The sequence below is a fragment of the Oryctolagus cuniculus genome, chromosome 13 (assembly GCF_964237555.1).
Source record: "Oryctolagus cuniculus chromosome 13, mOryCun1.1, whole genome shotgun sequence".
Lineage (NCBI taxonomy): Eukaryota > Metazoa > Chordata > Mammalia > Lagomorpha > Leporidae > Oryctolagus > Oryctolagus cuniculus.
In genome coordinates this window covers 46,500,259-46,515,443 of record NC_091444.1, presented here as the reverse complement: position 1 = coordinate 46,515,443, position 15,185 = coordinate 46,500,259, and the positions used below count along the sequence as shown (strand labels likewise).

The 15,185-nt window shown below is 40.7% G+C and overlaps 1 protein-coding gene across 1 annotated transcript in view; it reads right to left on the bottom strand.

The window, feature by feature from the left end:
* PLXDC2 (plexin domain containing 2) overlaps window positions 1–15,185 on the bottom strand; it is a 466,948-nt gene that overhangs the window by 123,116 nt on the left and 328,647 nt on the right. The window contains exons 5-6 of the mRNA XM_051821437.2: window positions 5,271–5,393; window positions 1,081–1,199 (exon numbers count right to left, since the gene is read on the bottom strand). Of these exons, the coding sequence (XP_051677397.1) occupies window positions 1,081–1,199; window positions 5,271–5,393 (242 nt within the window). The remainder of the gene's footprint in view (window positions 1–1,080; window positions 1,200–5,270; window positions 5,394–15,185) is intronic.

Sequence of the window (15,185 nt, the reverse complement as noted above, 5' to 3'; positions counted from 1 at the left end):
TTATTCACTGTCTAATAGATTTTTTTTTTTTTTGACAGGCAGAGTGGACAGTGAGAGAGAGAGACAGAGAGAAAGGTCTTCCTTTTTCCGTTGGTTCACCCTCAAATGGCCGCCGCGGCCAGTGCACTGCAGCCGGCGCACCGCGCTGATCCGATGGCAGGAGCCAGGTACTTCCCCTGGTCTCCCATGGGGTGCAGGGCACAACCACTTGGGCCATCCTTCACTGTACTACCTGGCCACATCAGAGAGCTGGCCTGGAAGAGGGGCAACCGGGACAGAATCCGGCGCCCCGACCGGGACTAGAACCTGGTGTGCCGGCGCCGCAAGGCGGAGGATTAGCCTAGTGAGCCGCGGCGCCGGCCTAATAGATCTTAATTACATTGTTGGAAGAATTTGAAATCAACCATGCTATTATCCTACTCTAAATGGTCTGTAAATTTGAGGCTACCATTTAGTAAATATTCATTTTTTGGTCTATTTGTTAAAATGCAACAACCTTAAGTTTAAATGTCCTTGTTCTTTTTCTCACTTAGGTCTCTAATTACTCTTTCCTCCCAGGTTTCAGGAAGCATCAGGCAAAGGGGTTATGGGCTCAGCTGTCCTACAACTCTTTTGGTACTGGTCACTGAACTACAACAGCTTTCATGTTCACTACTGCTTCTGGAATTATAACCAAAAAAAGTCAAGAAATCAACAAGGCAAAAAGCAAACAAACCAAAGAAATACAAATATAGATGTTTAAATGTAAATGAAGAAAAATCCCTCCAGGTCAAACACTTTTTTTCTTAGAAAAAACACTGTTAACACCACCAAAAAACAATCATTCAATAATTTCAAGGAATTCATAGGTTATGCCAATAATAGCAAAATATAAAACCAAAAGCAAACTCAAAGAATTACTAATCAGTGTTATCCAGAAGATTAAAAAGGAAACTTTTTTTTTATTATTAAGCAAAAGAAACCAAGAGATGAGAAAATAATTAGAGGTTCACAACTAAATTATCTCATTCTTGACACTTGAATAAAAGGGCAGCGGTCAGGGTCAAGGTGGAGGGAAATGATCACTAACACACCACCTACTTCTTTGTATCCAAAGATGATGCGTCCGTCCATGAGAAGGGTTGCCTGGAACGTGAAGCTTCCCAGGTTGTAATTATCCTGGAGATGTACATGGTCCCACTGGACAACAAGTGCTGTGCCTAAAAGACCATTGAAAAAAGCAGAAAATACATGAGTCATTGCGGGGGAGAGCATTCACAAAAACATGGATCTGGCCTTCAAATCCAGCAGTTGTTCTTTTCTGCTTTCTGTGGCTAAATGGAATTCTGTGACTGAAAGAGCACTTAGGATTTCTTTGTTAATAAAAGGATTGAGTATCATCTAAATATCTGGTAAAAATCTAATCTCTTACTGAGGGTTAACACTGAGCCAACCCAGTGTGGGGGAATTTTGCCTAAGGAATTGCACTAATGTTAATGATACTGTCTGCTCAAATTTCCATGAACTGGTTTCAAAATGTAGCCCGAGTGGACTGAATGAACTTCAAATACTTTTGACAAATGCTGGGAGAGAAAGAAAGATTTTTAAAAGACCAAGAAAATGTCTTTTCTATACTTAACACTCAGAGTTTTTTCACACTGAACACATTCTTTTAACCCTGGCCCAGCCCTGGCTGTTGTGAATATTTGGGGAGTGAACCAGTGGATGGAAGATTTCTGTCTGTTTGCCTCTCTCTGTTTCTCTGCTTCTCAAATAAAATAAAAAAGAAATAGATATTGCTCTCTAGGTAGTATCTAGCACGAAGAATAATTCAGTTATATAACCAGGAAGGCATTTTCCTTGGACGAGTGTGATGTAGGAAAACATACAGTGAAGAGAAGACCATGGATACCAATTTTTACATCTCCAGAATAAGAACACAAACAGCATGAACTAGAGCTAAGGTCACTACAATGCCATAATTTCTGATTGTATGATTGATTAGCTTATTGATTATTCCTAAGAATTATACAGTATTATTCGCTCTCCATGAGCAAATCATTTTCCTAGTAAACTTGTACTTTCACAACTTTTCCATATTTTGTGCATTAGTGTTCTATGACTGACTTAGATGGAAGCAATCACCCAGGCTAGCTGTAACATTTTGAAGCATCATATAATTTTTAAAATCAGGGTCAGTGCCACGGTTCACTAGGCTAATCCTCCGCCTGCAGTGCCAGCACCCCGGGTTCTAGTTCCGGTTGGGGCGCCGGATTCTGTCCCTGTTGCTCCTCTTCCAATCCAGCTCTCTGCTGTGGCCCGGGAAGACGGTGGAGGATGGCCCAAGTCTTTGGGCCCTGCACCCGCATCAGAGACCAAGAGGAATCGCCAGGCTCCTGGCTTTGGATAGGCGCTGTGTGCCAGCCGTAGTGGCCATTTGGGGGGTGAACCAATGGAAGGAAGACCTTTCTCTCTGTCTCTGTCTAACTCTGCCTGTCAAAAAAATTTTTTTAAATCAGGTGTGACTTAATTTATTTTTTAATTTTATTTTAAAAAGATTTATTTATTTTTTTATTTATTTGAAAGGCAGAATTACAGAGAGAAAGGAAGAGAGGGGAAGAGACAAAGAGAAAAAGATCTTCCTTCTGCTGGTTTATTCCCCAAATGGCCTGGTATGGGCCAGGCTAAAGCCAAGAACCAGGAACTCCTTCCTGGTCTCCCACATGGGTGGGAGGGGCCCAAGCACTTGAGTCTTCATTCACTATTTCTCCAGCTACAATAGCAGGGAGCTGGATTGGAGGCTGAGTATCCAGGACTCAAACTGGTGCTCCAATATGGAATCCGGCATGGCAAGCAGAAGTTTAACCTGCTGTGCCACATGCTGGCTCCTGGAATGTTCATTCTTATAGAAATATTTTCTTACAAATAATTTTCTAACTTGTTTCTGTCTCCTCTGAAGAAGTTTTACTTTCCTAAAATGCTGAGTTTCTATCCTTACAGCATTCTGTCAATATTCCTAAGCAAACAATGTTGAAAATATATCAGCAAGTTTCTCCGATATAAAATAAATTTCTGTGAGACTTTATAATGTTTACAATCAATTCATTCATTTAATAAAATACAGTAACTCAACTTTCATTATCATATTGATGGAACTCAATATTCCCACTGGCCATTACATAGAAGATAACTCAACAAGCTAAAAAATTAATTCTTTAGTATTAATATTTTTATAATTCTCAGAGGTAAAAACTTAGCTTACCTATTCAATTTTTTCACTTACTCATTCAGTGAATATTTATTGAGGATCTACTGCTTAAGTACCTATGCCAGACACTGGAGATAAAATGATTTCTAAGAAATAGTCATGGTCCTTGAACAATTTAGAGTCCAGTTAGAGTCGTCATCTGTAATAATCATTCAAATAAAAGTAAAATTCAGATTCAAAATTTAGAGCTATCTAGGAGCAAAGCACATGAGAGGGTATATGAGGGGAGGGAATTATTTCATACGCTTAATGATTTTGATGCTAATAATATAAAACATGGTCACTGGAATACTTTGCTCATGAGTGGACATCCTTGACAGCACCTAGTAGGTGACAGAGTTTGAAAAGTAATCAATTTTCATTCAAATCATTTTTTCATTACTTGCAGTAGATAACTAGAATAATTGTACATGGAGTTCACACAATAGACTTTGGGTAAGCTGGATATGGTTCTGACTACAGTATAATTACAACCTATTTGTACCTCCTTGGGTGTTAGCATCTCCTAAGTTAAAATAATGTGAGGATAAAAATATCATTTTAAAAATAATAGAAATCTAACAATGCATTAGTTCACATTGGACAACACTTCGGTGTTACTGAAGTAGTCTGAGGTATGTTTCCCGAGGTGTATGTCTAACAGTCTTGAGTTTTCTTCTTCCTGGCTTTTTTGATCTCTGAAGCATCTTCCTCACACTTGTTGGAAGGTTGCTTTTAGCAAAATAACTGTATTTCCCTAAGGCACCTGCCACGATCACATTTATACCACCCATTAGTAAATTTCTTCCATGATCATCAGAAATAACAAAAGAGTAGAAATAACTTTGTTCACCTCAAATATTTCCATTATTTTCAGAGACCAAATTGTCATTTGAGCAAATAAACACTATTTTTGTAGTAAAAAGAGAAAATTATCTTGAATTAATTTTTCCAAAGCAAACTCTTCTTCATAATTTCTTTTCTGTACCCGTTACAGCTTTAAATAAGACACAGAGATGAAATTTATTTAAGACTCTGAATTTCTTCTTTAGAGTTTAATAGTACTAAATGATACATTCTAGGTTTTCTCTATTTTATATGTACTCAAAAGAAATAGGAAGGATACATTACTGTCAGTATATTTGATAAAGCTTAACAATCTCTATTTCATATTTTAAAATCTAGGAAATTTAATTTTCTCATGTGTACTTTAATTACCCACTATGTATTACATATGACATACATTAATACACACACACACATACATATACATGACATTTATTTATTTGAAAGTTACAGTGACAGAGAGTGGGGAACAGATTTTTCCATCCATTGGAAAATCTACAACATTTCAGGCTACGCCAACCTGAAGTCAAGAGCCAAGAATTGGATCGGGGTCTCCCACATGGGAGGCAGAAACTCAAGTACTTGGGCCATCATCTACTGCCTCCCAAATGTATTAGTAGGAATCCAGATCCAAAGCAGATCCAAAGTAGTTAGGACTCGAACCAGGCATTCTGAAATGGGATGAATGTTTCCCAAGTGCTGGTTTAACCTGCTGTGCCACAATGTCTGCCCTATGCCCCAAATGTATTTTTAAGAAAGGATGCGTCATCTTATGGATGCACAGAGTTCATGTTTTGAAAGTATAATATCAATATATTATGTCACTTGCCTCTACTTAAAGATCAGAATTGGCAAAATTATTCTTATTTGGATCTTCAATATGGAAAAGACTTTTGTAAAAATCATCCGATAAATATATTTGCTTTGTTTGATGTATTTGTACATTATTTATTATTATAGTATATAATAAGAGGTATTAATAAACACTTGCTGAGTGAAAACAATGCATGAATAAGTGACTGACATTTGAACTCTCCCTTACTCCATGTCCTAAGGTAACTGACTGCACATCATTGGTCACCTCAGAGCATTTGCCATCAAGCAGTTGCTTACAAAAACCACACACATTTACAAGACATAAGGTGAACCTGATGCTTAAAAGTATACATTCAGCAAAATACAACCAATCAATACCTACCATTATCAAAATACCTGACTGTTGAATTTCTGGACACACTGGGATCGAAATTTGCCATTAAAGGTGCTATATACTGTGTGGCTGTTAGCATTCGATGTACAACTTCTCCAGTGTATATGAAACCTGTAGTTAGACAAATAGAAATATATAAGAAAAAATAGTTAAAATTATAATTAAAATATTTCTAACTCAACTGCAGTTATATTTTGAAAATAAGATATAGTAGCTATAAAAAAGAAACACGTCTGAAAATCTGATTAACAACACTGGGTCTAGGTCAAGCAACAGATCCTCACATGATCAGGCAGTGTACTGAAGACTGGTAAACCCGTATCTAATAAGTACAGTTTGGAGAAGCTATCATCTGGAAGAGAGTACTGGGTTGAAAATAATGCTCATATAGTATTACAAGTAATCCAAATATTGAACTTGTTATTAATGATTCATTATTATTGTAACGCCACCTAACACGCAAATCCTGGTTACACGTGACTTCATTTTCATCCTGTTTATTTGGCTTTTCTTAAAGGGCAATCTCAGCAAAGGATACCTGAGAAACTGCACATGCTAAGGAGCAGAAAATGTCTGGATCCTTTCTTTCTTGGACCCTGAATGAGGAGTAGACATTTCTGGCAAAGCTTTCACATTTCTCAGTTTGCTGAAGCTTTTATGTACTAGCACCCTACTAGACAGACAGTCTCTATGGTTGCTGGTGAGGTGGTAAAGCACATTAGCAACGCACACATGCCTCTGTGTAGGAAGTTACCTCTGCCAGTCTGTTCTAGCAGTTGGATGATGACAGAGAATTTACTATGGAAGATGTCCAGTGGCTCTGAATTAACTTTCAATAGCTCCTATGTTGCAACTTTAACCCACTCTCAATTATTCACACCAGGTTTATTTACTCTGTAGATTACCCATCATGAATTGTTAATCCTATGCTGGCTTCTTGCCTGCAAAGTCTCTAGCTGCCTGAAAGGAAAGTCAGCTCAGAGAATACTAACTGATTTTAATACCAATCTAAGTAATGCATCATTAAGAATAAATACCCAGGGGCTGGCGCTGTGGCACAGCGGGTTAAGGCCCTGGCCTGAAGTGCCCGCATCCCATATGGATGCCAGTTCAAGACCCGGCTGCTCCACTTCTTATCCAGCTCTCTGCTATGGCCTGGGATAGCAGTATAAGATGGCCCAAGTCCTTGGGACCCTGCACCAGTATAGGAGACCGGGAAGAAGCTCCTGGATCCTGGCTTTGGATTGGCACAGCTCCTGCCATTGTGGCCAACTGGGGAGTGAACCAGCGGATGGAAGACTCTCGCTCTGTCTCTACCTCTCTCTATAACTCTGTCTTTCAAATAAATAAAAATAAACCTTTAAAAAAGAAGGATAAATACCCCAAATCCACATACACATACAATATTACAAAATGAAATTCAAACTGAGGGTACAATAGATTTTTTTCTGTTTTCACGAGAATAAAATAAAATATGCAAGATTAAAAAAAATCTTTTTAAAAGCTACACACTGAAACAGAAACTGAAAGCCATTAAGGTAATATGATAATTGATTATATTTCTCTCTAAGCTTCAGAATCACACTGTTAAAGCTCAACGTCCAATACCATAACCTTAAAATGATAAACATGCAGAGTAACTGTTTTTCAGGATCTATCATGCATTTTTTCTCTTATCTCCACCAGCATGAATTTATAATTTCATCAGTAAAGTAGATACAGAAGTTCTATCCTTCAGCTCTTTTAAGGAAATGATTTATGCTCTGAAAGTGTTTTTTCAGACAAAGTCAGTAGCTCCAGGCAGTTCTCTCACTAACAGTTCTCCATATACTAACAGAAGAAAATGCATAGAGTTCAGAGAGCAATAATTTAAGGCCTAAAGAAAATTTTAAACCAATGCAAAATTCATTCTCCAAAACAATTTTGTAACAAAAGCAGCAGCAATTCCTAGAAATACAGAGTTGAAAAATACATGAACATCGACTCAACGATTTCAGACACTTAATTCTTACTGTTAGTACTTAATGATTACTACATATACTTGTCCCTCAGTGTTCCTTACATTGATTTGGCAAAACAAAAGGAAGCAAAAACTCAGTTTTCAGGCTACAGGAACCATTATCTACTGAATTCATTAATCAAAAAATATTTTCCAGACCTACCATTTCCCAAGTTTCTTTTTTTGACAGGCAGAGTGGACAGTGAGAGAGAGAGACAGAGAGAAAGGTCTTCCTTTTGCCGTTGGTTCACCCTCCAATGGCCACCGCGGCCGGCGCACCACGCTGATCCGAAGCCAGGAGCCAGGTGCTTCTCCTGGTCTCCCATGGGGTGCAGGGCCCAAGTACTTGGGCCATCCTCCACTGCACTCCCTGGCCACAGCAGAAAGCTGGCCTGGAAGAGGGGCAACCGGGACAGAATCCAGCGCCCTGACCGGGACTAGAACCACAAGGTGGAGGATTAGCCTATTGAGCCGTGGTGCTGGCTTTCCCAAGTTTCAAAGGTGAAATTTCAAACTGCTCACAAATAATGATGTAAAAATACAGAAGAATTTGCTATTAGGCAAAAGCTATAGCCACAGTTGTACTTTTAAAATTTTTATTTATTTATTTGACAGAGAAACAGTGATAGGAACAGAGACATAGAGAGACAGAGAGACAGAGATCTCACTTGTTGGTTCACTCCCCAAACACTTGCAATGGCTAGGGCTGGGTCAGGATGAAGCCAGGAGCCAGGGACTCCATCCTCCCAAAGAGGCAGCAGGAACTCAACTACTGGAGCCAGCCCTGCTGCCTCCCAGAGTCTGCATTAGCAGGAACCTAAAATCAGAAGATAGAACCAGGAATGGAACTAAGAGTGCTCTGTATACTTCTTGAGTCTTCCATTATTATAACATTAAAATAAATTATGATTACTGGGACTACTGCAGTTGCTGCAACCACAATGAACAAAACAATGCTAGCTAGCAATCAGTACTGCGTCTGCTACAAAGGTTACTATTGCCAATGTTAGTACCAAGCCACCACAGATCAATGTGAAACACAACCCAAGGAAAACTAAACTGTGTTACTCTGCAAAATGAGTTGAATTTTGCAAATTCAGGAAATACTTGCTTTTCTTGGCCATGATAAAAACTATTCCAATTGACATTACAGGTTATTTTTAATGACAAAGAAATAAAATTCTTGACTATAGCAATGGACTCTAAGCCTTTCTTCTTATGTTTCTAAATTTTAAAAATATTGTTTTAGCAATGATTGATGACTGAGAGGATAGAAACCTTAAAAGCTTACTGAAAGCAGGGAAATATAATTAAGTATTAAATAAATACATAAACACATAAATAAATAAATGCTACACAAATTAATGAGACAAACTTTTTTTAATAGCAATGTTTTTTTTTTCTTTTTTCATTTTTATTTATTTATTTATTTTTTTGACAGGCAGAGTGGACAGTGAGAGAGAGAGACAGAGAGAAAGGTCTTCCTTTGCCGTTGGTTCACCCTCCAATGGCTGCCGCGGCCGGCTCGCTACGGCCGGCGCATCACGCTGATCCGAAGCCGGGAGCCAGGTGCTTCTCCTGGTCTCCCATGGGGTGCAGGGCCCAAGCACTTGGGCCATCCTCCACTGCACTCCCGGGCCATAGCAGAGAGCTGGCCTGTAAGAGGAGCAACCGGGACAGAATCCGGTGCCCCGACCGGGACTAGAACCCCGTGTGCCGGCGCCACAGGCGGAGGATTAGCCTAGTGAGCCGCGGCGCTGGCCAACTGTTTTTTTTTTTAAGATTTATTTATATGAAAATCAGGGTTACAAAGAGAGGAGAGGTAGAGAGGTCTTCCATCCACTGGTTCACTCCCCAGTTGGTTGCAAAGGCTGGAGCTGCGCTGATCTGAAGCCAGGAGCCAGGAGCTTCTTCCAGGTCTCCCACATGGGTGCAGGGGCCCAAGGACTTGGGCCATCTTCTACTGCTTTTCCAGGCCATAGCAGAGAGCTGGATAAGAAGTAGAGCAGCCAGGACTTGAATCGGTGCCCATATGGGATGCCAGCACTGCAGGCAGTGGCTTTACCCATTATGTCACAGTGCCGGCCCTGACACAAGCTTTCTAAAACTGTAAAGGCACTCTTAGCCACCAATGTCCCATCTGCTCATTTACTTCTTTGGCTGTCCTGGGCATGCCTCACTATGCAAAACAAAAAAATTCCAGTTTTCTTGTGCTTTACATTGTTGGATAATTTAAGAAACCTACATTAATTATTTTCTGCAACTTCTTTGTAGTCATCTGAACAGCTAATCATAAAATTAAATTATAAAATTTCTTCCCAGTTCAGATGCGCTTCTAATATATACAGCAGTCATCTCTCTAGTCATAAGATTTGCAGAAAAGTGGTTATTATCCAGATAATTCAGGACTCGGAGGGATAGCTTTATTTAAAAGAATGAAGAGAAGCAGGCATGTTTGTTCTTTGAATCTGACATAATAATAGCTAACACCTAGCCTTTCCCTTTGCTGTAATTACTGTCCCAGGGAGCCTTGAGTCAGGTTCTGAGCTCAGATGCAGTCAACAGCTTTGCTCTCACCCCTTGAAGGATCTCCAGGGGATGGTCGCTGCAGGTGGTCTCTTGTCACTTGAATAACCTACTTTTAAATCTATAAACCTCATCAATGCATTTAGGAATTCTATCTCCACAGGTCGTGTCATGAATAAATCCTGCTCAGTCATATACTTATTAACTACACTTATATTTATTAACCACAGTCACATATTTAGTAACTAAGAATATCACTAGAATAACTGAAATTAACCTGTACCTAAATAGGACTCCAGCAATTACATTATTTTTGTGTACTCCTTTCATTGTTTCCATACAATGACTTTGCAAAGAACAATGGTGTTATTATCTCTTCCACTGATTACATGGAGTATTGAGCAGGCTGGGTAATTTGCCTAAGGCCACCCAGGGAGAACACGTCTTGGGATTCCAATTTTTACAGGTCCTTTCGCAGGGTATTTCAGAATTCATCGTGTGTCCCGCCTATTACAGGTGGTGCAGAAGACAGAAAGTTAGGTGCCAATCTATTTTCCTTCTCTCGCGGTGTGCAGGGGTGGTGACAGTCCCCGCAAACAAATTAAAAATGCCAGCACGAGGGAGTTCCCAGACCACGTGCTCTCTTCTCTCCCTGGATCTTACACCTTAAAGGACTTGGAAGTAGAGAAGGGTGTCCTCCTGTGTAAAAGTCCTAGCATCTGCATCCTACAGCAGACTGCTGGTCACCACAAATCTTCCTACTTCTATTGCATTGCAGGAGCCTCCGCATTTTCAACTGGAAGATATTTTTGAAAGGTTTAAATTAGATTCCTCTACTGCAATCCACAAAACTAGACAAATTGGTAGGGGAATGCCACACAGTGAAGGACTTTATTTCATGATGGAATCAAATTATTTGCTAGTGGTGTGCCTAAATTACCTAACCTCCTGTGCCTCAGTTGCTTAATCTGTATCTCTGGGTCACTGTAATGACTGAAAGAACTGATACAGGAAAAACCCTGTTGAAGAACTTGAAAAAAATGAACCAATCATGTAAATTTCCTCTAGCTTTTGTGCTTTGAGCGCTTTCTGTCTAACATATACTAGCTGATCACAAATTTATACTAGTTTTATGATTTAAAAGTTGTACTTTAGAGGCTTGCGTGTGGTGCGGTGGTTAAGAAGCTGCCTGGGGCCGGCGCCGCAGCTCACTAGGCTAATCCTTTGCCTTGTGGCGCCGGCACACGGGGTTCTAGTCCCGGTCGGGGTGCCGGATTCTGTCCCGGTTGCCCCTCTTCCAGGCCAGCTCTCTGCTGTGGCCCGGGAGTGCAGTGGAGGATGGCCCAAGTACTTGGGCCCTGCACCCCATGGGAGACCAGGAGAAGCACCTGGCTCCTGGCTTCAGATCAGCGCGGTGCACCGGCCGCAGCACACCGACCGCGGCGGCCATTGGAGGGTGAACCAATGGCAAATGGAAGACCTTTCTCTCTATCTCTCTCTCTCACTGTCCACTCTGCCTGTCAAAAAATTAAAAAAAAAAAAAAAAAAAAAAGAAAAGAAGCTGCCTGGGGTGCCTGCATTCCCCCAGGAGTGGCTGAGTTTGAGTCCCGGTGATGCTTCCAATTCCGGCTTCCTGCTAATGTGCACTCTGAGTGGCAGCAGGTGATGGTTCCAGTAGCAGGGTCCCTCTAACCCACATGGGAGTGCTGGACTGAGTTCTAGGGTCCTGGATTGGCCTGGTCCACCTCTGGCAGTTGTAAGCATGTGGAAAGTAAGGCGGCAGAGAAAAGCTCTCTATCTGTCTCTGTCTGCCTTTCAAATAAAATAAGCATAAATAAATAAACAAAACTATCTTTAAAAAATAAGGTTTTCTGAAAACTGTGCTTTAGACCTAAATGTATGATATGTGTTTGTCTGCATTATTCCTGTTTGGGTTAAGGTGCAACATCACTGAAGCTAATTACAAGGCAATGGATATGGATATATATATATATTTTTTTTTTTTTTTTGACAGGCAGAGTGGACAGTGAGAGAGAGAGACAGAGAGAAAGGTCTTCCTTTTGCCGTTGGTTCACCCTCCAATGGCCGCCATGGCCGGCGTGCCACGGCCAGCACACCGTGCTGATCCGAAGCCAGGAGCCAGGTGCTTCTCCTGGTCTCCCATGCGGGTGCAGGACCCAAGCACTTGGGCCATCCTCCACTGCCTTCCTGGGCCATAGCAGAGAGCTGGCCTGGAAGAGGGGCAACCGGGACAGAACCGGCACCCCAACCAGGACTAGAACCTGGTGTGCCGGTGCCGCAGGCGGAGGATTAGCCTATTGAGCCCTGGTGCTGGCCGATAATTTTTTCTAAAAATGCTTAATTCCTAGAGTCCTTAGTTTGAAATAGCTTTCCCTGAATTCTGATGGAATAACCACCTTGTAAAAATATTAACCACCTACTGGTTGCAAATGGTTGTTCCATTTAATTAGAAGTGTCATGGCAATAAAGAAAGCATGAAAAAGCTATAATTGCCTGTGAAATATTCTGTAAAATTTTAATGTGTAAGGGGTTACATAAAATATTCCCCTTCATCATCTATCAGAGGTTGGTATTTTTGATCCTAGAGGAAAGGCTGAAGCTGACGGGCATGACTGTAGGGCACTGAACACTTGTAGTTAAATGTTGCATTTAGAGTACAAACGATCATGGCAGAGGTCACCTTTGCAAGCATCTGTGTACTGTGATCTCTATACATTCATCAAATACATCTGAAATTTATGGCCTTTCATCCAACAGGATTTGGAGAACAGATTCCTCATGCTTCTCATTAATTTCATATATGGTATGTTCTACTTCGGTTCATGAAGAATTGAGTACTTTATCTGGGTGTTAGTTTGTGGTTATTGCTTAGTCAACTGTCCTATAAGGTGGTGGACAACGTGTTTGAAACAATCAAAGTCTGTGGAGCTGGAGTGGTGGCATAACAAGTTAAGCTGCTGCTTTTGTGACGCCTGTATCCCATATCAGAGGTACAGCTTCCTGCTCATGTGCCTGATGATGGCCCACACACTTGGCTCCTGCCACAGTATGAGAGACAGGATGGAGTTCCAGGCTCCTGGAACCGACCCAGTCCTAGCTATTGCAGCCATCTGGGCAGTGAACCAGTGGACAGACGATGTGTCTCTTCCTGTTTCTTGTGCTCTCTCTAATGGCCTGCCTTACAAAGAAATAAATCTTAAAAAAAAAAAAAAGTCTGAACATAATTCAATTTACATTTTGCACAAATTTCATTTTATAAGTCACAATACATTTTTTAAAGATTTATTTACTTATTTGAAAGGCAGAGTTACACAGAGAGAGAAGGAGAGGCAGAGAGAGAAAAAGGTCTTCCATCCGCTGGTTCACTCCCCAATTGACTGTAATGGCTAAAGCTGTGCTGATCTGAAGCCAGGAGCCAGGAGCCAGGAGCTTCTTCTGGGGTCTCCCACATGGGTGCAGGGACCCAATGACTTGGGCCATCTTCTACTGCTTTCCCAGGCCCTAGCAGAGAGCTGGATTGGAAGTGGAGCAGATGAGACTTGAACTGGAGCCCAAATGGGATGCCAGCACTTCAGGCAGTGATGTTACCTGCTACACCACAGCGCTGGCCCCCACAATATATCTTTAAGTGCTATACACCACACCCTTTAAGACATATACTCATAATTCAGTAAGTCTTCTTAAGTAAAACATATGTGGTAGCAATTGTTAACCTGAGAATTCAAAGTTGTGTTCAGTTTCCCGGTAATGTAACTGCCAGCTACAACTGTACACTGACAGGTTTATATGACATGAACATGAACATGAACAATGTGACAGTTCTCTGAACAAAGTGTTCCCAGAAGACTGCTCAGTTTATATATAACCTCTGTAGTTAACAAATATTTCTCAAATTCCCATGAGCTTAGTAACCACTGATTCCTGGGAAGAAACCTATAATATTGTCAATCATCAAATATTCTCTTTACAATCCCAACCAGGTATCAAGTTAAAATATATCAAGGATATTAAACGTATTAAAATATATCAATTGCTTCCTAGAAAGAAATTGACATTGTCAATCTCTAAATATTTTCTCTTTATATTTCCAATCATCAAGCTAACATATCAACATATATTTTGTATTTTAAATTAACAATACACTAAACTATATCAAATAACATAGACTCCTTCATTCAAATGGCTTAAGGCACCATTGGCGATTACAAACACAATAATGCCATCCCCTGGGAGGGGCGGGGATTAAAAGGAATACGTGACAAGTTGGCTATTGGATAAATATTACACTCATGAAATCACCAATATAAAAATGTATGTTGGCGGTATAAAGTGCTTCTCCCCAGTCTGGGGGAAGAAGAGACACTGTATTACAAAACTTAGGAGATGCAGCAAAGGCAGTTCTCAGAGGGAAGTTTACAGTAACAAAAGACTACACGAGGGAAAAACAAAAATCTCCAAAAACAATCCAGCATTACACCTACAAGAACAAGAAAAAGAACAAACTGAGCCCAAAGTTAACAAAAGGAAAGAATAAAGGTCAGAACAGATACATAAAAAAGAGAAGAGAAGATAATAGAACTAAGACCTCAAAACCTCACAGAAGCAGAGAGCAGACCGGTGGTCGCCAGGGGCTGAGGGGTGGAGGCTATGTTCCCATTACACAGGATAAACAAGTCTGGAGATCTAATGGGTCGCAAGAGGATGATCATTAATAATACTGTGCTGTGTACTTGAAGTTTGCTCAGAGAACAGACCTTAAACGTTTTCACAAAATAAACAAAGGTAACTAGGTAAAGTGATGGATATATTAATTAGGCTGACATTGGTAATCATTTCACAAGGCCTAACTATATCAAAACACTGCATTACACATCTTAGATATATAGGATTTCTACTTGTTAATTAAACCTCAATAAAACTAAAAAAGTTTTTTTGGAAGGAAACTCCTTGGCTTCTGGAACTGTCTATCAGCTCCCCCTGGAATCTCTGGCTGCAAGGACAAGGACTCCATACCTGGCTACTGCTTAGGAGAGCGCCCTGCTAACAGCGGCACCTCTACCCAGGCTCTGACTTGCTTTTGAGAGAGAACTCATGCATTATTCTGCCTCTCACATCATCGGCCCAGCACTCCTCACTTGCCACAATGAAGAAAAATAAGTCTCTTCCTTTCCAAGGGACTTAACTGTCATTTGAAACTCATTTTTAAAATGTCCAAAAAGGGCCCGCACTGTGGCTCAGTGGATTATGCTGCTGTCTGCAGTGCCAGTATCCCACGTGGGCACCGGTTCAAGTCCCTGCTGCCCCACTTCCGACCCAGCTCCCTGCTAATGTGCCTGGGAAAGCAGAGGAAAGATGGC